This window comes from Penicillium verrucosum, assembly GCF_028828655.1.
Source record: "Penicillium verrucosum strain IBT 35672 chromosome Unknown utg000005l_segment0_segment0, whole genome shotgun sequence".
Taxonomy (NCBI): Eukaryota; Fungi; Ascomycota; class Eurotiomycetes; order Eurotiales; family Aspergillaceae; genus Penicillium; species Penicillium verrucosum.
In genome coordinates, this window is record NW_026643214.1 from 1,142,365 (window position 1) to 1,166,241 (window position 23,877).

The 23,877-nt window shown below is 48.9% G+C and overlaps 10 protein-coding genes across 10 annotated transcripts; 6 read left to right on the top strand and 4 right to left on the bottom strand.

Annotated features, from left to right (window-relative positions):
- Positions 1-165: 165 nt before the first annotated feature.
- On the bottom strand, positions 166-1,961 carry N7516_011285 (uncharacterized protein; the record flags this gene model as incomplete). The annotated part of the gene is made up of 2 exons (XM_057224003.1): positions 166-916; positions 952-1,961. 2 exons carry the CDS (start codon positions 1,959-1,961, stop codon positions 166-168), a joined length of 1,761 nt encoding a protein of 586 aa, XP_057069143.1.
- Positions 1,962-2,684: 723 nt separating this feature from the next.
- Positions 2,685-4,528, bottom strand: N7516_011286 (putative acyl-CoA dehydrogenase; the record flags this gene model as incomplete). The annotated part of the gene is made up of 4 exons (XM_057224004.1): positions 2,685-3,920; positions 3,999-4,276; positions 4,338-4,349; positions 4,414-4,528. 4 exons carry the CDS (start codon positions 4,526-4,528, stop codon positions 2,685-2,687), a joined length of 1,641 nt encoding a protein of 546 aa, XP_057069144.1.
- A 224-nt stretch (positions 4,529-4,752) lies between these two features.
- On the bottom strand, positions 4,753-5,031 carry N7516_011287 (uncharacterized protein; the record flags this gene model as incomplete). The annotated part of the gene is made up of 1 exon (XM_057224005.1): positions 4,753-5,031. One exon carries the CDS (start codon positions 5,029-5,031, stop codon positions 4,753-4,755), a length of 279 nt encoding a protein of 92 aa, XP_057069145.1.
- Positions 5,032-5,399: 368 nt separating this feature from the next.
- N7516_011288 (proteasome regulatory particle base subunit RPN2) lies at positions 5,400-9,435 on the bottom strand (the record flags this gene model as incomplete). Its single annotated transcript, XM_057224006.1, has 6 exons — positions 9,237-9,435; positions 8,938-9,179; positions 8,662-8,831; positions 8,077-8,600; positions 5,772-8,009; positions 5,400-5,720 (listed from the first exon to the last, which is right to left on the bottom strand). Exons 2-6 carry the CDS (start codon positions 9,075-9,077, stop codon positions 5,400-5,402), a joined length of 3,393 nt encoding a protein of 1,130 aa, XP_057069146.1. The 5' UTR covers positions 9,078-9,179; positions 9,237-9,435.
- A 189-nt stretch (positions 9,436-9,624) lies between these two features.
- On the top strand, positions 9,625-11,007 carry N7516_011289 (uncharacterized protein; the record flags this gene model as incomplete). The annotated part of the gene is made up of 1 exon (XM_057224007.1): positions 9,625-11,007. The coding sequence occupies one exon, from the start codon at positions 9,625-9,627 to the stop codon at positions 11,005-11,007; it is 1,383 nt and encodes a 460-aa protein (XP_057069147.1).
- A 348-nt stretch (positions 11,008-11,355) lies between these two features.
- Positions 11,356-12,431, top strand: N7516_011290 (uncharacterized protein; the record flags this gene model as incomplete). Its single annotated transcript, XM_057224008.1, has 2 exons — positions 11,356-11,603; positions 11,663-12,431. The coding sequence occupies 2 exons, from the start codon at positions 11,356-11,358 to the stop codon at positions 12,429-12,431; spliced, it is 1,017 nt and encodes a 338-aa protein (XP_057069148.1).
- Positions 12,432-13,147: 716 nt separating this feature from the next.
- N7516_011291 (putative Patatin family phospholipase) lies at positions 13,148-15,625 on the top strand (the record flags this gene model as incomplete). The annotated part of the gene is made up of 3 exons (XM_057224009.1): positions 13,148-13,408; positions 13,486-14,330; positions 14,380-15,625. The coding sequence occupies 3 exons, from the start codon at positions 13,148-13,150 to the stop codon at positions 15,623-15,625; spliced, it is 2,352 nt and encodes a 783-aa protein (XP_057069149.1).
- Positions 15,626-17,841: 2,216 nt separating this feature from the next.
- N7516_011292 (uncharacterized protein) lies at positions 17,842-18,480 on the top strand (the record flags this gene model as incomplete). Its single annotated transcript, XM_057224010.1, has 1 exon — positions 17,842-18,480. The coding sequence occupies one exon, from the start codon at positions 17,842-17,844 to the stop codon at positions 18,478-18,480; it is 639 nt and encodes a 212-aa protein (XP_057069150.1).
- A 2,816-nt stretch (positions 18,481-21,296) lies between these two features.
- N7516_011293 (uncharacterized protein) lies at positions 21,297-21,646 on the top strand (the record flags this gene model as incomplete). Its single annotated transcript, XM_057224011.1, has 2 exons — positions 21,297-21,383; positions 21,452-21,646. The coding sequence occupies 2 exons, from the start codon at positions 21,297-21,299 to the stop codon at positions 21,644-21,646; spliced, it is 282 nt and encodes a 93-aa protein (XP_057069151.1).
- Positions 21,647-22,230: 584 nt separating this feature from the next.
- On the top strand, positions 22,231-22,505 carry N7516_011294 (uncharacterized protein; the record flags this gene model as incomplete). Its single annotated transcript, XM_057224012.1, has 2 exons — positions 22,231-22,320; positions 22,383-22,505. 2 exons carry the CDS (start codon positions 22,231-22,233, stop codon positions 22,503-22,505), a joined length of 213 nt encoding a protein of 70 aa, XP_057069152.1.
- Between the last annotated feature and the right edge of the window lie 1,372 nt (positions 22,506-23,877).

Genomic DNA, 23,877 nt, shown 5'->3' on the forward strand with positions numbered 1-23,877 from the left:
CTACAATATACTCGCAATTACACACAACCTCGGAGAAAATATATAAAGAGCCTTGAAAAACATCGTACATACATCCAAGGAGTCGGTCAGTGGCCCAATCAGCTTCTCGTATTGTTTGATTTCGAGTATACTCCAGAAAATTTGATATATTGGCCCTTGAAACTCTTAATCAGAATCATCCCAAACATCCGAACTTAAATCTTTCACCAGGAAATTCAACCTAAGAATCGTACAGTACTGAATAAGCCAATTCCGCTGTTCAGATGGCCCCCATGTATCCCAGAACGGCTCGATTTTGTTACTCAACGCTTTGATTTTAGCCGAGGTGAGGGAACGTAAGAGAGTCATCTGCTGAGCTCTCTCGCGGCCGGGCTCCTTATGATCTTCCAACCTTTGGTACATATCTCGATAATTCTTGATAATCAACCAATATAAACCCTTGATTATAGAAACATCCCAGTAAAATTTGTGGTCGACGTGACGCAAAAGCCTTTTAAAAATGACATCGCAATATGGCTGCAGGTTGTGAGCTGCTACTTGTAACGCATAGGCACCCGTGGTCTCATTGCCTTCGGTATCCTGGGAGCTTCGGACACGTCCCGCCATGGGATCACAGTGTTGACAGAACCAATCAATGCCTGCTGGCTCGCCTCCTCTTGCTCCTGCTACCAGAGCAGTCTCACCGGTGTCGCGGTCGAAGTCCGTCCGACACCCTGGTTGGGTATACGAGTGATCCAACAGCCAGTCGAGGATTCGTGGACCATGGGGGTTCTCAATTGCCCGGTGCCAGATGGTTCGAGAGGTGGGATGGAGCTCGATGGGATTGACTGCAATAGCATCATATGGAATCGATTTTGGGTCGAGCTTGTCATTGTCCGGGTCAAAGTCTTCCCCCGGATGGTAGGATCGCCATATTCTGCATCGCGGTTCCATTCCACGCCGGAGTCGTACTCGGGATCATCCTCGTCGGGCAGATACATTGGAAGTGTATTTCTCGGGAGCTTGGTGATATTGAATCCCTTCGACAGGAGCCGTTCGGCCATTTCAGGAGTGATGAAGCTGCACAATTCGAGCTTGAGGCCATCATCGTTCCACACAGATAGAGGGTAGCCTGCATCTTCTAGCAATTCGGTGACTCCTCTAAAGACGTCATTGTCGTGCATTAAAGCGACATGGTGGGGGATGGACATCCCATCGATAGACGTGGGAAAGTGCCGAGGATCCAGGTCTCCTTTCAGCAAGATAGCGACAATGAACATTACACTTTCGGCATCTCCGCCTGAAATGGCCGCATGGAGGAAGCTCCTGCCATTTTGGTCGTAGTTCCTGAAATCAATCAACCCAAGATTGCCGAGAAGTGAGAGACAGCTTATACATTGACATTCTTTCACAAATTCATACGCATAATTAAAACCAACACCATCTCTGCTAGCTTTGTAAGCTGCAATCTCGTCTTTGCATTGGTACGCAGGTTTGAAGCTGTAGTAGTTCATCCATGGCTTGAAAACTTGTTCAAGTGTGCTTTGAGCTGGTTCAGATCTCAACCATGTTTCTACATGCTCTCGATGCATTGGCGATGCTTCAGCGAATTCATGTAGAGCATGAAGGTCCTCGGGGGTTGGAAGTTTTGTATCAACATGCAGCAGCATAGGGAAAGCCAAAAGCAGCAAGTTTTCAGGCATGGTCGTAAGATCCATGGAATAGGCTATGTTCCGTAGAAATTCGTGGGTAACTTCATCGGTATCATTTGAGCTAAGACTTGACAGGAGATCTGTTGGAGCAGTCCCAGAACCGGTAAAATCGTCGTCGTTCTCTTGGAATTCGCGCATTCGTCGGGCCACTAGATTGGCAAGTATGAGCGATGTGGCGGAATGCTCATCAGAAGCAACTTGAATCATTCCATCGATGTCACTTGCATTATCGTATGCATCATCGTTCATGTCAAAAGATCGTAGAGACATTGTGAACGGTTGGCAGATGATCTTCAAAGGGAAGGTGTGGGCACAAATAACTTCCAAGGTTGCCTCGAGAGTCCTAAATAGTCAGACGGGCACCTCTTGGTGTTATATTTCCGCATAGAATGCCCGGCTTTTGACTCGAAAGGAAGCCACCTCACTACCTTTTACCTAATAATAGATTAGCATCAAAGAGCTTCGAACACAATTCTAACGGTTCTCCTGGGTTTCCTGATCACGGCTCGGATCCCATCAAAGAAAATGGGAATAAAGGAGTGAGATCGAAAGAAGTTCGAACATGAAACCTAGGCCCTCGAGCAGAGTTGAGTCGTCTGAACAAAGAAGGGATTTCGGGACGTGGAGACCTTGACATTTACCATTTCTTTGAGAGATTATTTGATGCTTTTCGTTCTCAGTCATGGCCATGGTTCTTCTGCTAACATAATGCCCTGCTAATATCGCAAACTATAGAGACACCGGGAGTTTAGTCACGAATGGGAATCAGGTGTGTGCAGCGAATGTCCAAAAAGGCAGCGACGTCCACCGTAAATCGTTGATATATATAAGAAAAGGCCAATGTAATGTTATCGTACAAGGCAGATATCATAGCAAAATAAAATAGATGTCGTCACAGACGACAGGATATATCTAGCCAAAAGCAGCAAAAAATGAAAATGAACCAAAATGGGCATGCTCTACCGTCGCAATGGAAAACACCCAGAAAATGCTTTATAGCTTCATGCCAAACATGCCGTGAACACGCAAACTCTGGCGCATACTCAAATCAAGCATAATCTCCTCACTGCCACCGGGGATGGCATAGGCACGCACATCACGGTACAGTCTCTCGATCTTACCGCCCTGACCACCGCGGCTGTAACTCAAACCACCGAAGATCTGACTAGCTTCGCGAGCACAGAACTCAAAGCATTGTGTAGATTGCGCCTTCAATCCAGCGATGGCACCGCCAAGCTTAAGCATAGCCTCGGTCTCCTCCATGGACTGGCACTGGAAGATGATGTTCTCGAGCCAGTTATAGGTGGCCTCGATCTGGCGGGCCATGTGCGCAAGTTTCATGCGAATAACCGGGTGGTCAATAAGACGCTTGCCGAAGGTCTTGCGCTTGTGTGCGTATTTCATAGACTCCTCATAGCAGACGCGGGAGAAGCGCACGCACTGAATTACGATGCCGATGCGCTCGTGGTTGAAGTTGGTCATGATAACCTTGAAGCCCTGGTTCTCCTTGCCGATGAGGTTCTCCACGGGCACCTTGACGTCCTCGAAGGTGACGTAGGTCGTGCCGCTAGACCACACACCCTGGCAGTCCATGCGGCGGGTACTGACGCCGCCGGCTTCGCGTTCGATGAGCAGCACGCTCAGGCCGTTCATGCCGTCCTTGCCGGTGCGCACGGCGGTGGTGAAGTAATCAGAGTAGATACCGTTCGTGATCCACTTCTTCTCGCCATTGACGATGTAGTGCTTGCCGTCCTCGGTGAGCTTAGCCTCGCAACCCAAGTTTGCGACGTCACTACCCGCATCCGGCTCGGTGATAGCGAGGCAGATGCGCTTGTCGCCGGCCAAGATACCCGGCAGGATGCGGTCGACCAGCGGCTTCTTGCCGAACTTTACCAAAGGCGGGCAGCCAATTCCGTAGCCACCGATCAGGCTCCACACTAGACCACCGCTGCCGGCACGCGACAGCTCGTCGGTCAGCAGCATCTCGTGGAACAGATCCCAGCGATCTGGCGACACGGACTTCACGCGATACGGGGTATGCTTCTCGGGGAAGTGGACGCCCAGCAGTCCGGCCAGGTAGCCCCGCTCGCCCATCTGCTTGTAAATGTGACCGGGCACTTCCTTGGCCTCGTCCCATTCGGTCACATATGGCTCAATCTCGGACTCGACCCACTGGCGGACCTCGTCTCGCAGTGCGGCGTGTGATTCATTAAAGTAAGGGGATGCATACTATGAGCGGCATATATATTAGCTTCTGCGCAACCGTAAACTCACAAGTAGGTGGCAGGTAGCAAACGCAAAACTTACACCTTGGTACCATGAGGGATCGGCGAAGGGGATCAACTCTCCGTAAGGGTCCTGGGGCTCGCCGGTGGCAGGTGGTGTCACGGAAGACGAAGAGGCGGTGGGCGTCGGCTCGGGGGCCACCTTTTTCGGGGTTGGCGCTGGTGCCGGAGGTGCTGGGGCCGCCTTCTTCGTATCCAACGAACCGATCTGCAGCTGACCCTTGTACTTCTTCAAAATGCCCTCATTGTGGTACTTCCAGAACTGTTTTGAAGCATCCTTTCCGGCAACTCGCTGGAGAACTAGACATGCACTGTCAATATGGATTCATTGGGCATAGCGGATACTCTCGGATCCACGTACTCTTCTTTCCACCTGTTCAAAAAAATGAAATGTAAGCATGTGATCCACATCCATCTGCACACATGACTTCACTTACCAGGGTGCTCATCTTGAAACTTGGAAATATCGTAGACGTCTTCGTCAATGATGACCCAGGGACTGTCGCCCTTGCTATGCGAGGCGACATCCTCTTTGCTAAATATCTTTGCCATAGTGGCGATGGGTGAAGAGTAAGGGACGAAGGGAAAATGCGCACAACAAAGAGTTATATTATGACCAAGGAATAGTAGTAAGAGAGAAGAAGATTTCAAGTCCGGGGAAGCTGGGGAATATATGAGTTATGGGGCAAGAAACAATTTCCGCTAAGTTCGGGCGATATTCCAAGTCTGGACATGAAGATGCATCAAAAGGGGCCTCGGAGCATCATAGTACCAGTTCACATGCTCCCGTACAGCGTAGACCTTGGGACCTTAAACATATGTTGTATCGGTCGGTGCTTCATTGGCTGCTGATCATCTCGGTCATCGCCGTTGACAGACAGTTTATTGGCTCGTGCTGTGTTGATAACAACAGTGCCGAGGCATAACAGCCCTCTGCAGGTCACCTGGGCAGCTTGTTGCTGAGTCAGAAAGAGTGGCCGGCGCGCCGGGGTAGGGCCGAGAGGTGTGAACACATGCATGTGAATATGAGTATCGGCTAGTTGGCGATTAGCCATATTAGCCACAATTCTGAGATATTCTCTAATACAGTTATATAAAATATCCCTCTTATATAGGAGAATAACCATTTTGTACAGGTTTCGTGATGTACCTCTCGCACATGTGCAAGTACGGTACATCCGAAACCCTTGGATCAAGCCGGTCTAACCGGGGGGGTTCAAATCAAGGCGAGCCGGCAATGGCCCTTCTGGCCTGTGCATACAATACAAAAAGAATACAGGGTAGTTTAAGGTAACATAGGAACTTCCATATCAATCACAGTAACGTAAAGCTATACTAGCCCCCAAATAGATCACGTCGGCGTAGACAGCCTGATTAGTCTAGTAATACATCCAGCATCAAGATTCTATGCCGCATCAGCCCTCTATTGATCTTCCCCATCTGACTCGTATGAGAACTCGTCAGGGACAGGTGCATCCTCCACGCCTTCCTCATCCTCATCCACCGCAGTCAGAACACCGGCACCAGCCGCAGCACCACCTACGGTAGCAGCGGATAGAGCAGCCCGAGCATCAGCCCGTTGAGGGGTCTGCAGAGCAGCGGTTCCAATGGCGGCCTGCAGGCGGTCCTGGAGGGTTTCGGTCGGAGGAGGCCCTTGGCGAGCCTCTTTGCTGGCCTTCAATTCAATAACCTCGCGAGGCTCTTCGGGCTGCTTATCGAGAACCACAACAACACCGCCAGTGGGCTGCAATTTTGTTAGCATTGGATTCATTGGGACAAACAGGAATGAACATACCCTCTTGACCGGCTCGTACCGCGGATCAGGGAAAGTGAGGTACTTGAGCTGAGCTGGAAGTACCCTTGAGAGGTTGTCCAGCTCGTACCCGACCTTCTCCCGCTCAGCCTTCTTCTTCAGCACCTCGGCAGCACCCTTCTCTGCCTCTTTAGCTTCTTCCTCCTCCTTGGCAACATCGTCAGTGTCCATTGCGTCCAGCTGGTCGGTAGCCTTAGGTGTTGTGGGCGCTTGGTCAATGTCCATACTCTCACGGCGTGCTTGCTTCTCCCGACGCTGCGCGCGACGCTTGGCCTGGGCAGTGGTAGAAAGAACGGCAGTCTTCACCTTCTCTGGGGCCTCCTCGGCCTTCACCTGTTGCTCAGGGGGGTAGTCAAAGAGACTGGGGCGGGTGTTGCTGTGGAACTTGAAGTGTGGCACTTCGAGCTTCTGGTCGACACCGATCACGGATGTGGGGGTGAAGCTAAGCGACAAGAAGTGTGTGAGAGGGAACCAGTACCAGTACTGCACGAAGACCGCAACACCAACGATACCGGGCATGTTGAGGTTACCCGTCTGCGTCTGCAAGCTAATAGTGCAATTTCGGCCACCAGCATCAATGATACCGAGAGCAATGGCACAACCGAACTTAGCCATAGCATCCTCGTGACGGTCACCGAGCATCTTCATCATGGCCTTGCGGAGGCTGGTAACACGGGGGTTCATGGCCTCATTCTGCTGGACGAGGACCATAGCAAGGGAGATCAAAGCACCCTGACGAACAAAGTCGGTCGAGTCCTTAAGCATGGGCTCCAAGAGGTCGATGGCTTCATCCAAGCCGGTGCCGGCGCAGGAGATACCGAGTGCCATGGCGGCACCGTATCGGACGTGAGGGTTGTATGACTCGGAAAGCAGCTCGACCATGCGAGGAACACTCTGGTGCTTGCGGAACAAGATGAATCCCAAACTGAGCACGGCAACTCGGCGCACATCGTCGTTAACATCACTGACAGCGACGTGCAGAAGCTTGCGGACTGCCTTGTTGCTGCCGGTGCCACAGTAAGCCAGGGCAATGGTCATGATACCACCGTAGCGCAGAGTTGGGTCGGGGTCACCGAGGAGACCATTGATGAGCTCATCGGCAGCTTCCTGGCGTCCAAACATGATCAAAGCCATACCCATAGCCAGACCGCGGACGATCTTCTCATGCTGCGTGTCGTGTGCGTACTGGATCATGTCCTCAAGAGCCTTCATGTTACCGGTGCCAAGCATGATGAGACCCATGGCGAGACCGACAGCCTCACCATTGAGAGCGGAATCGGTGTAGAGAACGCTCCGCAGGTCTTCGTAAATTCCCTCGTCGCCTGTCGCCATACCCGCAACACCGAGACCAAGAGCACCACCGTGCTGAACCACCTCTTCAGTAGCCTTCTTGAAGTGATCGCGAATGATGTCAACCGCCATGCCACCGTGGTTGGCATAGATGAGACCGAAGGCGTACAGAGAACCACCTTGGCTGTAGACAGATCCTGAGCCTCCAACCCCAGCGATGTGCTCGCGGGGCAGGTAAGGCTGGAGGAGCTTCTGGCCCTGGCTGAGGTTACCACGGTGGATACAACCCAATGCAGCAGTGGCTGTGAACTTGGACCAATTGACGGCCTTGCCGAGCCACTCTAGGTTGTCACGGAAGAACTTATCGTGGGTGGTTCCCGCATGCATGAACGCATTGGAAAGTGTCACAGCCGTGTGGAAGATAGAATTGCGAGCCTCAAGGCTGTCACGAATCTTGTTTAGAATCGCGATGTCAGCCTTGTTGTTTCTGTATAAGAACTCCAAATTCAACTGTATGGTCTTGATTCCATCGAGAATTGAAAGAATGTTCTTAAATGCAGTAACCGCACCCTCTGATAGATCTGAAAGTTTATCCGATGGCCGGGAAGAGCTTCCTTGGTCCTCGAGCAATGCGTCGGACTCTCTTGGCTCGCTGTTCTCTTCATTGTTCTCCTTATCCGCTTCGTCTTCAGGGACAAGCTCAGCAATCTCTTGTCGAACCTTCTGAAGGAACTCTTGGGTGCTGTTGTCGTAAAGGTCAAAGGAAATCTGATAAGCAACGGCAAGGGATCGCGCATCTCCCTTCTCAACAAGCTGGCGGAGAATAGCGGAGGCCATCGAGTGTTCGTTAAGGTAGACAACGCATTTGGCGATCGAGAAGAAATCGGGGGCCGGAATTTCATTAAGAAGTTCCAAAATTAGTTTGAGGATCTAGAAATTTAAGCTTTGGTTAGTCGACGAGGGCAAATGTTGTGGAAAATCTTTAGGGAAAACAAACCTCGCTGCGGAAGGCGCGTTCTTGGACAATTCCCATGCAGATGTCCAGAACGTATTCCATGAGCTCCTCGCTGCCACGGGAGTCACCCTCCTCCTGCTTCTCGTCGCTGCTGGCGCGAAGGATGGCCATGCGGAGCACATCCAGGTTCTTTGCCTCGATGGCGATTCCAATGACCTGACGGTATCGCTTTTGTCGGAAGCATGCTTCAAACAAACGCTCAATAATGGTCTTCAATTGGCCCTGGACGCCGCGTTTCAACACAAGGGAGTTTTCCTCGTGCTGAACGCTAGTGTCATCGCCGCCAGGGTGTGCAGAGTCCACGCCGGGAACCTCCGCGCGAGAAAGCAACGATTTCGAGGGCAGTGCGGATTTAGAGAAAGGTGTGATGGGAGAAGTCAGGCTGGCCGATGTGCTGGTGGCACCGTCGCCCGATGCAGGGAATGCAGTGTTCAGATTTGCTGGTTGGTCACCCGCGGTAGGCCGTTGGGCGGCAGATAGAGAGACGAAGGTATCAACGCATTTCGCTGCAGGAGGAAACATGTTAGTATCAAAGATAGCCAATGCCGTGGGTCTTCTTCAACATACCGATGATGGTCTCCTCGTACTCGCCGCCGTTTTCCAGCTTGAACAGCTTTCCAGCGCCTAGAGCAAGAACCATGCTCTCGTTATATTCCTGCAGATGATAATATACCTTTGATGCGACTAACGCCGCAAGGCCACGTTCCGGAAATGATTCATCTTCGTAGAGAGCCTCACTAGATGGATAGTCAGCAGAGCCCTAGTAGCCGGTCGGACTCGGGAGAAATGACGCCACAATGGAGATGAAGCTCATTTTCACAAGTCTAATAGAAGAAAACTCACATTTCAGGAACAGAGTTGACAACCTCTGTCCAGAGATGATCGATCTGAGAATCTAATGTCTTCAAAGCAAAGACCTTGAGCTCTGGGTCAGGCTCGGAGAGGAAGCCAACCAAACCGGCGGCCGATACGAGTCCGACCATCTTTATTGAGAAACGATTCGCGTCACGATTTGCTGGACGGAGTTGGAGGAGTGATAGGTGTTGTGTTGCTGTTGTGATGAAGCAACGTCAATCGGGAGAGAGCTTGAAACAGCGAATCAGCCCCAGCGCAGAACAAGGTTTCAAGGGGGAATCAGTCACCCCAAATAGTGAGAATATGACAACAAAGACAAAAGTTGATTAAATGAAAGGGACGAAATGGATGAAGTGCACGTACGAATGGAAGCTGGGAGCAGTTGTCAGAAGCTTTGCTGGCGCGAGAGCAACGTCAACGCCTGAGCGGAGGTGACTGTACATGAAGGATCACGTGGATGGCGCTCGGTCAGCTGCGAGCGGCCTCCCCCTCCGCGGTAAACAGTTCGCCATCAGCTGGCGAATGAATTATGCCTTTCTAATCCGGTGATGGTGTTAAGAATAGGTCAGATCTTGGACTGAAACTACTAAAAAGTCTTTCTACCCAGGATTGCCGCGATAAAGCTCTAACCCTTCCTCTGGTTGAAGCTTGGCCATCTACCCTCCTTTCTCCGTTATGTCGACTCTTCTTCAACAATCTTTTCGTGGTAAAAGGCTGCCACCAGTTCCGATTGGAGCTTCTATGTACCACCATGACCCTCTATTATACGTTGAACGTCAGACAAAACACATACAACGCAATCTCCAAGTCCTGATCGATGCTCAAAGCGAAGGCCTTCTCTCCGTTCTCGCTAGGCCTCAAGCAGATGATATCTCAACCGGAACTTTGACTCCAAGACTGTCATCTAATGCGAGTCCATCTCATTCCCCTCCCACGGTGCCCACTAGGCAGCCCGCGCCTAAGAAGATCGGGCTTCGGGCTGCCCGAGAGGGCATATTTCAATCAATATATGATCTGCTCAAGTTACGAGAAGAAGAACGAGAGATTCTCGTATCTCAGACAGATGAAAGGGACTACGCACTGCGTGATATCCAGGGCTTCCTGTCGAGAAGAGCTGGTCTAGAAGATGCTATTACTACTATACATGGAGATGAGGAGAGCCGACGTTCAAAGCAGCTAGAAGAAGAGGCTCGGAACCTTGAGACTGACATTCATGAATTGGAGACCAGGCTGTATGAGATGAAAGCTAAACATCGACATCTTGTGAACGAGATTTCAGACATCAACAACTCGGTCGATGCCAAACTTTCTTCTTATACCGAATCATTGTCTTTACTCGACTCGGACATCCGAAACTACCTCCGTGACCCTCCGATCCAACCCTTATCGCAAAACTCAAGCGAATCCAGCTTTCACTCTTTAAACCCCAACCGTCGCACACTTGACATGGCCAGGGAGCATTGGAACACCGAACAAGTCGGTTTGCACAGTAGGCAACAGAAAGTGGATGCGGAAATACTGGCACTGGAAGAAGGAGGCGGAGTATGGAAACAAGCGGTGTCCGATGTCTCTGGTTTTGAGAAGCGCTTACAAGCCAACATGCGACGTTATGTCGAGATGACCACATCAACGACCGAGTCAGGAGGATCCACACCGCCGGATTACAAAGAAGGACTCGTAAGAAGTATTCTGGATGACTTGGAGAAAACCACTCACCGGATCGAATCCCATCTGGAGCTCGCTGAGGATAAGGACTGGAAGCTATTAGTTTGCTGCATTGCAGCCGAGCTTGAGGCCCTGCGAGAAGCAAGGGGCTTGCTTCTTCCCGCCTTCGGCCTCCCGCTTCATGAAGAGGATGCACCCCTGAACTCTACTACTCCCAAGGATTCTCCCCAGATCGATGACAGCTTGGAGAAGAACCACGAGGACTTCCGCACAGGGCAGCTGGAAAATGACGACCCAGAGCCTCCAGCTGATCTGCTCAAGGATTCAGATCCCCATCATTCGGATGCTAGGTCGGAAGAAGACGATGAGCCAGATCCATCATGGTTGACCTGATGTGCGCTTAGTACATATTTAAATAAATAAATAATTACCCAGATCTACGCGATCTACACAGCATCTTCCCGCCAAGTGGTAATCTCATATTTTCGCCATGTAAATGTATTTCTAGTATTGTCCTACCAGAATTCTCGATGAATTCGATCATAATAGTTCTCGCCATGTACTCGTATAAATTTTGCTCTGAAGGCGATGTTCAAATTGTGTCTGGGGGTTGGTCCGAATTATTGATTATTGTGGGCGGAACACCGAAACCTCGCCGCACCCTCGACCTCTTCCTATTAACAGCGAAGTGTAAGCATTGCATTTCAAAGCAAAGGAATATGAAATAAATTAGACCCGACCATGGATCTTCCATCAGCAAGCTTCTCCTTTTTCCTCCCATCTGTTTATGATGGCACGAAGCTCAAATGTCGTGTCTATCTCCCATCCGTGCTCCAAAATATAGAATCAGCAACAACCTGGCCCAACCGCGGTGCTGTTGTCGCACATCCATACGCAACTCTGGGAGGATGTTACGATGATCCCGTCGTCAGTTTCATTGGCAGTGAGCTTCTACAAGCCGGCTGCGTCGTGGGGACCTTCAACTTTCGGTATCATCATCCATTTCTAACACTCTGCCATGACTAAGTTGCTAATGAATGATATGTAGTGGAGCTGGAGACTCCGAGGGACGAACAAGCTGGACTGCAAAGCCCGAGCTTGGTGACTATGTGTCGTTCTACGGGTTCATGTTGCAATATCTGCACTTCCTCAAGCTCGCATTGACCTTAAGGGAGGAAGTAGACTCCTCAGAGCCCCGCAAAATCAGCGACGGAGTGAAAAATAACCCAGATATTCGTCTCATTATTGGTGGCTATTCTTATGGGTCATTGATTGCCTCAAATGTACCGACTCTCGATACTATGCTCGACCTTTTCCACTCTGCGTCAACTACAACAACCCCTACAAACAAATCAACACCAATATACGAGATTAGGAACACAGCAAAACGCATAGCCGCATTATCCCTGGGGCAACTTCAAATGAGTCACAATTTGGCCGATGTCCCAGACCTCCGTGCATTGACGACATCCATCTCCTATCTCCTCGTGTCTCCGCTATTGCCGCCGATTAGCCAATTCCTAACTGTATTCTCGACCTTATCACTGAACGTGAAAACGGATACGCCTAAAGGTCCCCACATCCCCTGCCCGCGTCCAGCAGACCAGCAGAGCACGCACCATACCCTGGCACTGTTTGGGGACCAGGATACCTTCACCTCCGTTGGGAAACTGGAGAGGTGGTCAGACGAGATGGTGCACATGCCATGCAGTCAGTTCCAGTTTCGGATGATCGATGGCGCGGGCCACTTCTGGCGCGAGAATGGGGTCGAGGTGCGAGCAAGACATGCGCTGAAGGAGTGGCTCCGTGAAATATGATACCCGTCTGATCTTGGTTATTGGCCGTCCAATCATATCCAGTACTGTGCATATACAAATGAATTGTACCAACAAGATCTCGAAGGATGACATAGGAAGGCGAAAATCAGCCCTGAGGGGCCTCACATGCCGTTTGCATGTGAATATGCCCCCTGGCCGGGGCTCCACGGGGCTGATGCCCAATTATCTGAGAATGTCATATTCCAATGATTGTAGAAAAGAATATTAGAGGCATATTTATTGAAAATATATTAAGAAAACAGTGATAGATTAATCGTACGGAGTACTCCGTAGGTCAATATTATATACCCCACTGTCATGGGGTAGATGATCGTGGGGGTAAGATCATGGGGAAAAACAGGTCTTCTGATATTTCACCGGTTACTCCGTACAGGAGACTAAATAAGCTGAAACATTATAAATCGAACATATCCACTTGGAATAATAGAGTCCAGTAGTAATTGAAGAATACAACTGTTGTAGTGAAATCGTCATAGAAAGGAAAAGTGGTCAGCCCCAAACAGCCTGAGGAAACTGGCTACCATTGGCCCTCGTGACGTTTGTTAGGTCACCGCCAAACTTGACTTGAAGTTGTAGAATCTCTACTTTTTACAACTCATTTACTTTCTTTTTTTATACGAATTCTATTAAAGTTAACAGATCTCCGCATTTCATACCCCGGCTGATGGCTTGCTTCCCCAATGCACAGGCCTACCATGTCGGTATTGGGCGACCCCACAATAGTTCAGTGCCATCATCGGCGCAAACACTCTCAAGAACACCCCTTATCCCAACCATCTCCCCGGCCCCTCCGCAAAACAATCTCCATCCCAGCTGTATCCTCGCTCGTGAGGGATTCGTGGACTTGGGCCGGTGACACTCTGCATACGTACCGTGATGGTCTCTCCAAGGAACAACGGAAAGAAAGAGCGGACATCGAGGACCGCAAACAAGTCCTATATCTGAAAATAAAGAATGTAAGTACATGCATGTGGTGTACCTGGGACGGGCGAGCGCATCTGCAGAGTGACCCTTTCTAACCCTTGGGCTGCAGGCTGTGTCGTACGAGGAATGGCGAAGTTGCGCCATTGAACTGGATGAACTAGAGGACAACAATGCCTGGAAGCAGACGCTCGAGTCCGCCGAATATGATCCTTGCTTGGTACAGGATCGATTGCGACAATTGGAAGATGCTCGGATCAGCTGCGACGTAAGCCGGATGCTGTTTCTGGTCCGCACTGCGCTGAGTCGGGACCTGGCGCATATGAGCAATGCCTCTCTCTACCGCCATTCGCATATCGGCACCAAGAATTTGATTGATAGGTATATCACCACTGCTTTGGAGACAATCGCCACACTGGTGGATTTGTCGGTGCACGGTCGCTGCGATGGACTGGAGCTGAAGTATATCCTGGACCAGCTGCTGGCAGCTCGACAGGCATTCGGTCGCAGTGCGCTCCTCTTCTCCGGAGGTGCCACTTTTGGTATGACCCATATTGGGGTTCTGAAGGCCCTCTATGAAGCAAACATGATTCCTCGAATTATCTCAGGTGCATCTGCTGGTAGCATTGTGTGCGCGGTCTTTTGCACGCGCACAGATGATGAACTGCCGGCGCTTTTGGATACCTACGTACATGGGGATTTTGATGTGTTCAATGAAAAGGGCCAAGAGGAAAATATCCTGCAGAAGATGACTCGTTTTTTGAAGTTTGGATCATTTCTTGACATATCCCACTTGGCGAAGACTATCAGGAACTGGCTAGGTGATATGACCTTCCAGGAAGCATATAACCGCACCCGCAGAATCCTGAACATCTGTGTCTCAAGTGCCGGCATGTATGAGCTTCCACGGCTGTTGAACTATATTTCTGCGCCCAATGTGTTGATCTGGTCTGCTGTGTAAGTCTCCCCTTTCCTTCCTCTCAACGCATTTCTAACATCTCTCAAGCGCGGTATCATGCTCTGTTCCCTTTGTGTTTAGGCCATTCACGTTGATGGCTAAAGATCCGTTGACAGGGGAACCAGTCCCGTGGAATGACCTTCACAAACAGTATATCGATGGCTCTGTCGACGGAGATCTGCCCATGACACGTTTATCAGAGATGTTTAACGTGAACCATTTCATTGTCTCCCAGGTGAACCCCCATGTGGTACCATTCCTTCCAAAGGAAACAGGCCCACAGGACGAGGCAAACGACGGCCCTTCATTCATCCCTCGATGGATGAACACGATGACACACCTTGCCAAAGATGAGGTGCTGCATCGGATGAACGTCCTGTCGGAGCTTGGAGTCTTCCCAACATCAATGACCAAGTTTGCCTCGATCGTAAATCAAAAATATCATGGAGACATCAACATATACCCAGAACTCATTTCGTCCAACTTTCCGCGACTCCTGGAGAATCCGACAACGGAATTCATGCTTTCAGCATGCTTAAGTGGTGAGCGGGCGACGTGGCCAAGACTAAGCCGTATCCGAAACCACTGCGCCATTGAACTGGCACTCGATAATGCCATTCAAAATATGCGGGCCAGGGTAGCTTTCAGTCCGAGTCAGGTTGATCTACGTATGCCAAACCGTAGCCGTCACTTGGTTGACTCGGCAGACAGCAGTGGAAGGGGACGTTATCGCGACAGACGAAGAGGATCCCACAGCCCTGAACTGGAAAAGAGGCACTTGGGAGGACAAACACGGCATCAACCAAACCGGGAACTGAAAAAGACACCAAGTACTGTTTCACTGGAGGATCCGCCTCTCTTGCAATCGAGTGAGGCAATCCCCATGTCAACCCAACCAAGGACCCACCGCCGTACATCCTCAGTATCGTTCAACAACGGAGCGATATTCGACATCGGGTCAAGCAGCGACGACGAGCTCGGGCGATCATACATGCTTCGTCCCAAACTCGCAGGCCACCGAGCGTCGTCGGAGTCATCTTCATTCGATGGAGCACATGCGAGTCACGGACCCCATAGCCCCGGTCGGTCCCGACGATCCTCATTCTCTTCTGGTCCGGCCTACAATTCTTCCGTTACGGCTCGTCACAGTTCCTCGAGGCAGGCGTATCCGCCGTCGGCTCGAGATCTCTCCATGACCGTACCACCTTCGTCCCGCCATCTGCTCAGTATGACTCCAACACCAACAGTCCACCCGAATTCGCCTGACCCCCTAACGAGTAAAAATCGGCATTGAAGAATATACGATTAGCCGTGTATCATACTCCCTCCGTTCCTCACATATTTAGGAGTCGTGAGCCGCAGACTCCGGCCTCTCTGACAAATACAAGATTACACCTCAGGTCAAACTAATTTCATGCCCCGTGCTCCGGACGATGTAAGACACTCGGACCGGAAGGCTTTTTGATTTTTGCGGACTCTGTGGTCCTGTATATCTGCGGCCAAGCATCCTGCATCTCTTGCGCGATTATCTTTCCTCTGTTTGTCCATTCAATCTGAAGTCCTCAATATTAGACCATCCCCTGTGTATCCCTCCTTAAGGTTCTGTTTTGAGACATCCAATCCGCAGGATTCGTGGAGTTTGCCTTTGTCCTTTCCATTTCGTTTTTGCTATCTACAACATATGAGATGCATACGGCGGTTTTCTGTATATAGCGGGGAAATTTTCTACGTACACACCGTGGGGCATTGAATCCCCAGATGAAATGGAGTTTGGGTTTAGACCTTCAATCGACTACTCATTTTTAAGCTACTTAAGGATATATTATTCTACATTCAAGGGGTGATATAGGCTCCACAGTCAGCGCTAATATCCCTAAAACCAAGCTGTTTTCCAGCTCAAATCCCGAGAACATGCCGTTGAGTGAGCTTAAGAGTCACAAAGGATGCTTGGCGCCCTCGGTGTACAGCCAACTAAAGAGAAGGTAGTGGAGTACAGAGGCAAATCGATATCAGGAAACAATCGGCAATGAGCATTGATGGGTCATGGATACATGGTTTACCTATCCCGTACACGTGTCTGTGTTGTTAATACTAGTCGATATGCCGATAGATTGAGGCTAAACACGAAATAGGTCCATATTTTATCGTGATATCCATGTTGTTAGGTGTTTTAAGGGCAAAGTAGAAGTGTCCATTACCAACGTTGCTTTATGTCACGGGGTCCACTGTGGGCCAGCTAGACCCCATTCATCCCAGGGCTGACGACGACTCGGCCATCAACTAATGTTCCAGGCCATTTCCAATATTGTGGCCTGTATCTCGATGTTCTCGAACTTCTATACGGGGTAGAAACAGGAGATAATATCTGTGTTTCAGTGGAACACATCACAGCTCAACTTGGGGGAGACCATCATTGAGATATTCTGAGCGCATGTCCATTACAGATCCAAAACCAGCCTACGGAGCAAATGTTCCCAATTCAGAAAATATTGGCTCGAAATTGATCCACTTCGCCGATCAGGCCGTAACCATTGGCCCTCACTTATCAATCAGTGCCTCTCCCAACCGTTTCCAGCCACCTTGAGTCCACCCTCGTCCGTGGCACAACCAGCGCACCCTGACACAGGCTGTGTATCAGCATCCTTCCTGTATCAGCATCCTTCCTGCAACGTACGCCGTGGCGAAATCAACACAAATGAAACGAGTACCCAGCCATTCTGTTACAGCCAAAAAGCCTAACGACGCTGGAAAAGGAGAGATGAGCAAATCATCTCTGACTTGATGTGCTACAGCCAAAACAAGGGAGTAGCTTGCGCCAGACGCCTTGAAGCCGAGTGAGAACTGGCTTCGCTCTCGGCCGTGCCAGGTTGCGAGCCTGTCAGGTAGGACGCTTCCTTCGAGGTGAAGCGTTTAATACGGTCAGAACATCCCGACAATTCATCGATTTGACTTTTATGCTATTCTGCACACGGAAGATGATCGTCGCACTATTGTTTGGTACCTGGCTGTGGCGTTTGTACCGTCGATACTTGCCTCGTCGAATGTATCAGAACCACTCTTTACTTTTTTTTGGCGCGTTGGCTGGCCAGCGAAGGATCAAAGGAAAATACCTCAGCCCCAGGCTATGCACCTCTGCCCATACACAGGTACTTCGTGCCTGGTCCCTAACGACCCTAAGGTCCCTCAAGTCAAGATCGACACATCCATCTCTACCGTTTTAAGGTACTATCGTCGTCCAGCCAGTCCACTTTGCGGGCTGCCCAGCCCCTGATGAGGCAATCAGGCTGAAGTCATGCCGCGATCACGGAGTCCACTTCGGCAGGACCAAGCCCCCAAACCAACAAGCTTGACAAATTGGCAGCCTTATAAACCCGTCCCAGGCCCTACGAGATTTTTCTCTAAACTATAAAGTCCATCTTTGATATACCATCCATATATACGAGTCTAACTTTCATCCAAATTACTCCATTCTTTACTTTAATATTTTCCAATTAATCCATACCAACCACAATGAAGTACACCGGCATCGCTGCTATGGGCATGATGGGTTGCGCCCTCGCCCTGCCCCAGGGGCCCCCTCCTTTCTCTTGGGTCCCCAGTGATGTGTCCACCCCATCCAGCGGCGTCCCCAGCGGCACTCCCACCGCCACTCCCACCGGAGTCCCCTTCGACAAGCGCCAGTTCCCCAACGGCCCTCCTAGCGGCTTCCCCAGCGGTATGCCCAGCGGTATCCCCAGCGGTATTTCCAGTGGCTTCCCCAGTGGCTTCCCCAGCGACTTCCCCGCGCCCACTGGTCTTCCTTTCGAGAAGCGCGAGTTTCCCCACGGACCCGGCCACCAGGGCCCTCCCTTCGATGGTCCTCCTCACAACGGACTTGCTCCCAACAGCGTCCCGACTCCCACCGTCACTCCTTCCTCGGGATTCCCCACCCCTACCGGATTCCCCACCGGCTTCCCCAGCGGATTCCCCAGCGGATTCCCCAGCGGATTTGAGAAGCGTCAGTTCCCCACGGACCTCCCCTTCTCCATCCCCAGCGGAATTCTGAGTGCCTTCCCCTCCGGCTTCCCCACCGACCTGCCATTCTCTATTCCCTTCGGGAAGCTCCAGGAGTTCTCCACTGGACCTTCTCCCACTCCCTTCCCTCAGTAAATACTGAGTAGCTGAGCGACTGAGTGACTCCTCGCCATCTATTGCTGCGCTGGAATTAGTCTTGGACTTGTTATATGAATTGATTTTGATGTCACACCCAAGACGTCTTTCGCACTTTATACATATTGTACAGTGGGGCGAGGATTCAATGTATTGGGATTGATTGACTCAAGTGCCCAGTACTGTATATTATACAAGATATATGGGCTACGGTCTGGGATAGATTGCTTGGAATGTTCTTTTTTGGTTCGATTCGGGTCTGCGAGATGATTTATTATTTACGAATTACACGCAGGCTCTTTTGTCAGTTTCAATATTTAGATTTATTCTTTACGTCCACCTTGGAATACACACTCGTTTGGGTTATTGAACCTTTTTTAGAGGGTTGATATGGTGGTATAGATGGTTGGAATAGTAGATCACATGCTTCGGACCTTAGGGCTAAATATCTCGGACGAAATCAGCCATAGTACCAAAACCATTGCATTTGAAAGCCGGCTATGGATGGGAGCTTTCTTGGCTTTATACTCACAGGCGCAGGTGGATTTGGCTACGACTTGTGCAGCCATCTACTAAACTACCTGCCAAATTTCTGTCCTTAGTTCTTTAATTTACGGTATAACTAGTGATTAAGCCTTATGAATAAGCACACCCCATATAACTTACATACACTGTTAGTATATACTATTATATCTCCAGGTATATACTTTTCTAGCACTCACGCTTACCGAAATTATATCTTAAACATGCCCCACGAGAAAATGAGGTCAGACTCACTCTATTTACCTGATTCCTATCAACTGCAGCCACAGAAACAAGCAAGAAAGAGAGGAGATCGTGGTGTATGGTACTGCAAGAGACTCATAATCTATTTCCATACAACGATACTTCAATTTAGTTTAGATAACCTTACAAGACTATTAGGTAGGGCGACACGCAACTTATAGGATTGTATGTGTTTAAATAACCCGATGCAAATACTGGAAGTCTTATGTGTTTCTAGTTTGGATTGGTTATTTGGAGACCTCCATATTTGATCACCCTTGGTCCATCATCCCCATTAGCCAAGAAACAGGGGTAAGGAGTTACACAATAATACTACTAGTAGTAATTGAGTGTTACAAAACACGCCTTTCACGCCAGCTCTACAACTATGGATGGAAACCTATGTGCCTTTTGGTAGTGTCCAACAAATGCAGATCCTTTCCATTGAACTATGAGCGTATATTTGGAAGCTAATTAGCACTAGATGTACATTGTATGAGATAACATCCCGGCTTTTATTAGCTTGGTTGGGGACCTCTCTGTTGTACATGTAATAACTACCATTTCTTGTCCTTAAATTTAATATAACCTCCATATATTCCATGCCCTTCGGCGTTAGCTACCTGGAATTATTAGCTAACGCCCGAGGGCATTCTCTCATTTTTCCTCTTTTGTTTTACGTACCTAGAGCGTGATCTGTCGTTCGTTCTCGGGTTTGACCATTGTTTGTTTTTTATTTCTTTGTCTCAACCACCCTGCCTTGTTACTGTCTCATTTGTGTATGTTCTGATTTTATCAGGAGTACCTAGGTACGTACTTTCCATGGATGATATCTGGGATTAAGGTTAAAGGTGGGGCACATGTGGGGACCTCGGGAAGCAATGCAAGAAAGAGCCTCAAGTGACCCGGCGTATGAATGGTATATGACGGACAGATGGCTGAAACCTCATTCATGTGTAGATAATCATGTATATATTTCTGTGGTTCCTGATTGACCACCGATGCCCTGCAATCTGAAGGATACTGCATTTCTACTGTAGTCTGATTCCTATTAAAACTTCACACGTGGTTATACTGAGGACCCTATCAACTATAGTCTCCTAGAGAATCTATTCATCTCAGCTTTAGAGATAATTCAAACCAAAATCCATATGAAGTCCCGAGAAGTGACGTGATCCGCACGTACTTCAGACGCTTAAGGAGGCGAGGTACTTGAGATTGTCTGTCCATGTCTGTAGCTTTTCTCGACGCACTGCAGTTACCGCGAGTAAACGACCACTACGAGCCCCCAAATTATGGAGTCTTACCAACAAGTTAAAGATGAGCATGTTATTGGAAGGAAATCTAAGGCATAGCTAGTAGTAAGGAGGGAAAGCAGCGAAGAGGCGAGTGCCTTCATCATGTGTTGCCTGCTCAGAGTTCGCCCGATTGAGTTCGACAACCATTCAAGAGATTGCAGGCCATTGTAGATGTTCTCATTGCCTTGAAAGGAACCCCTGGGCTATCCACGTTCTCTTAGCGTTTTGGTGGCCGACCCTATGGCCCATTCGCGACGTCAAGTTCTAAGACATGAGGGTTCTAGAGTAGGATGAGTGGAGTTGTAACTGCAAAGTGAAAGTAATGTCAGCCTATGAACCCAATAGACAGAGAAGGGGCCTGTCACCTGCGATGTCTCATCGGCGGCGGAGGGTTAAACTCGGCTGTAGTCAAGTCCCAAGAGGCAGTGTCTCGAGTAGCTACTCTAGGCTGCTATAGGTTCTAAACCGAGTGTTCTTGCTTGTGTATTTGAGATACAGACAGTGACAATCGTTTGTTTGTGCCCCCGGGGGCTCTAACATGTACCGTGTTGGGTAATATATTGCATTGGTACGGTACCCACAAACGAGTGCTTGTTGATTTTGTTCCCGCGTGTTTGTTCCAAAATCCAGAGGTATAAAAGCCTCACCAGATCTTGGCTTCTCCATCTTTCTTTCTTCTCTTCTACACATACCATCATTGAACCATCACCACACAAATCAACACATCAATCATCCAACTATCCACAAGCAAACATGGCATCCGCCAAACCAAATACCAAGGCCGAGAAGGCCAAGCTGAGCGACGAACAGTTCCTCCTAACCCTTCTCGATAACTTGAAGGTTGGTTATCCGCCACTTGATAGATAATGGCTGGAATACAGATTATACTAACTAAAACCTCACTATAGGTCGATCACGGGGCTGCCTCTAAGGCGCTCGGCATAACGAAGGCCGCATGTCGGATGCGATTTATCCGGCTGCAGCAAAAGCACGGGTTCAAACCCAAGGGGAAGGGGTCCCCACGCCGCAAGCAGGCACCAGCTCCTATTGAGAAGGAGGCGAACGACAATGAAGCCACCGAGAATGACGCCAGCAAGGACTAAGATACCGGGTACGCTGGCCACAACTATGGCATTGAGAACGATTAAGTCTTGATTGAGAAGAAATTGGGAGGGGAAAACAATGTGCAACGAACAATAAAAGAGATTTCTTACTCTCACTTCACAATTTTCTTACTTCTGACTCTCCTAAGGCTAGATCTACGTATAAACTTGTAACGTCGTAGTCTATCAATATCTACCTAGGTAGTTCAAAAGATAGTAATATAGAACCCTAATAGTAGACTACGATTCCCTTATATTGTAAGACGTAGTAAGACGTAGTAAACTAGGATAATCTATACTTACTTTTTAGACCCTATTTTCTATTTCGTCGATAGATGTTTGCTTATTAATACCTAATAGGAGAGGCCTTCATTCGGCTAGTTTGCCTTTAAAAGGCTTAGTTATCCTCTTTCTTTTTCTTTATTTCTTAGTAAGTCTTCGTGAAGACTTTATCAACCTAGCTAGTAAATAGCTTCACAATTGGCCAAGAGCCCTACTCTATGATTCTATGCCTTTCTTGTTTCTATTTAAGATCTGACTTCTCGGTATTATTATCATGAAAAATTTACCTTCCAACAACGAGAATGGCTCCTCCCGACTTAAAAGTAAAGGCCGGGAAGAATCCCAAGGCCACTGATGAAAAGTTTCTGTTGACCCTTCTGGAAAATGTGAAGGTTGGTTATCCGCTACTTGATAGATAATGGCTGGAATACAGATTATACTAACCTCACTATAGGTCGATCACGAGACTGCCGCTAAGACTCTCGGGATAACCAAGGCAGCATGTCGAATGCGTTTTATCCGGCTTCAACAGAAGCACCGGTTTAAGACCAAGGGCAAGGGAACCCCACGCCAGTAATAGGTACCGGCCCCTAATAGAGAGGAAGCGACCCATATCAAGGAGTCCAGTACGGCAGAGAATGAGGCTACCGAGGATACCGAGGATGAGACCATAGGGAACTAAGATACCGGGGTACGCTAGCCACAGCTGTGGTATCAAGTACGATTAAGTAGGAGGGGGACACCATACATAACAATGAGAGAGATTTCTTACTCTCACTTCATAGTTCTCTTACTTCTAACTCTCCTAAGGCTAGATCTACGTGTAAACTAGTAACGCCGTAGACCATCAATATCTACCTAGATGGTTCAAAAGATAGTAACGCAGAACCCTAACAGTAGACCACGATTCGTCCTATGCTGCAAGACGTAGCAAACTAGAGCAATCTACACTTGCTTTTTAGAGCCTATTTTCTATTTCGTCAATAGATGTTTGCTCATTGATGCCTGACAAAACAGGCCTTTATTGGGTCAGTTTGCCTTTAAAAGGCTTAGTTATCCTCTTTCTTTTTCTTCATTTCTTAGTGAGTCTTCACTCATCAATCTAGCTAGTAAATAGCTTCACAATTAGCTAAGAGCCCTACCGGACCTACCCTATGATTCCATGCCTTTCTTATTTCTATTCAAGATCTGACTTCTCGGTATTATTATCATAAAAAAATTACCTTCTAATAACGGGAATGGCTCCTCCCGACTTAAAAGTAAAGGGCCGGGAAGCATCCCAAGGCCACTGATGAAAAGTTTCTATTGACCCTTCTGGAAAATATAAAGGTTGGTTATCCGCCACTTAATATAATGGCTGGAATGCAGGTTATACTAACCAAAACCTCACTATAGGTCGATCACGAGATAGACTCGAAATTTCTCGGGATTTCTAAGGCCGTATGCCGCATACGGTATATCCGTCTTCAACAGAAGCACGGATTGAAAAGCAAGGGGAAGGGGGCCCTACGCCGCAAGTAGGCACCAGCTTCTATTGAGAAGGAGGCCAACGAGAATGAGGGCACCGAGAACTGAGATACCGGGGACGCTGGCCATAGCTGTGGCATCAAGTACGATTCGATTAAGTCTTGATTGAGAAGAAATTGGGAGGGTGAACACTATATATAACAATGAAAGGGATTTCTTACTCTCACTTCTTCTAACTATTCTAAGGTTAGATCAACGTGTAAACTTATAACGTCGTAGTCCATCAATATCTGCCTAGGTGGTTCAAAAGATGGTAACACAGAACCCCAACAGTAGACCACGATTCACCCTATGTTGCAAGATGCATCATACTGGGGCAATCTACACTTGCTTTTCAGAGCCTATTTTCCATTTCGTCGATAGATGTTTGCTCATTGATGCCTGACAGAACAGGCCTTAATTGGGTCAATTTGCCTTTAAAA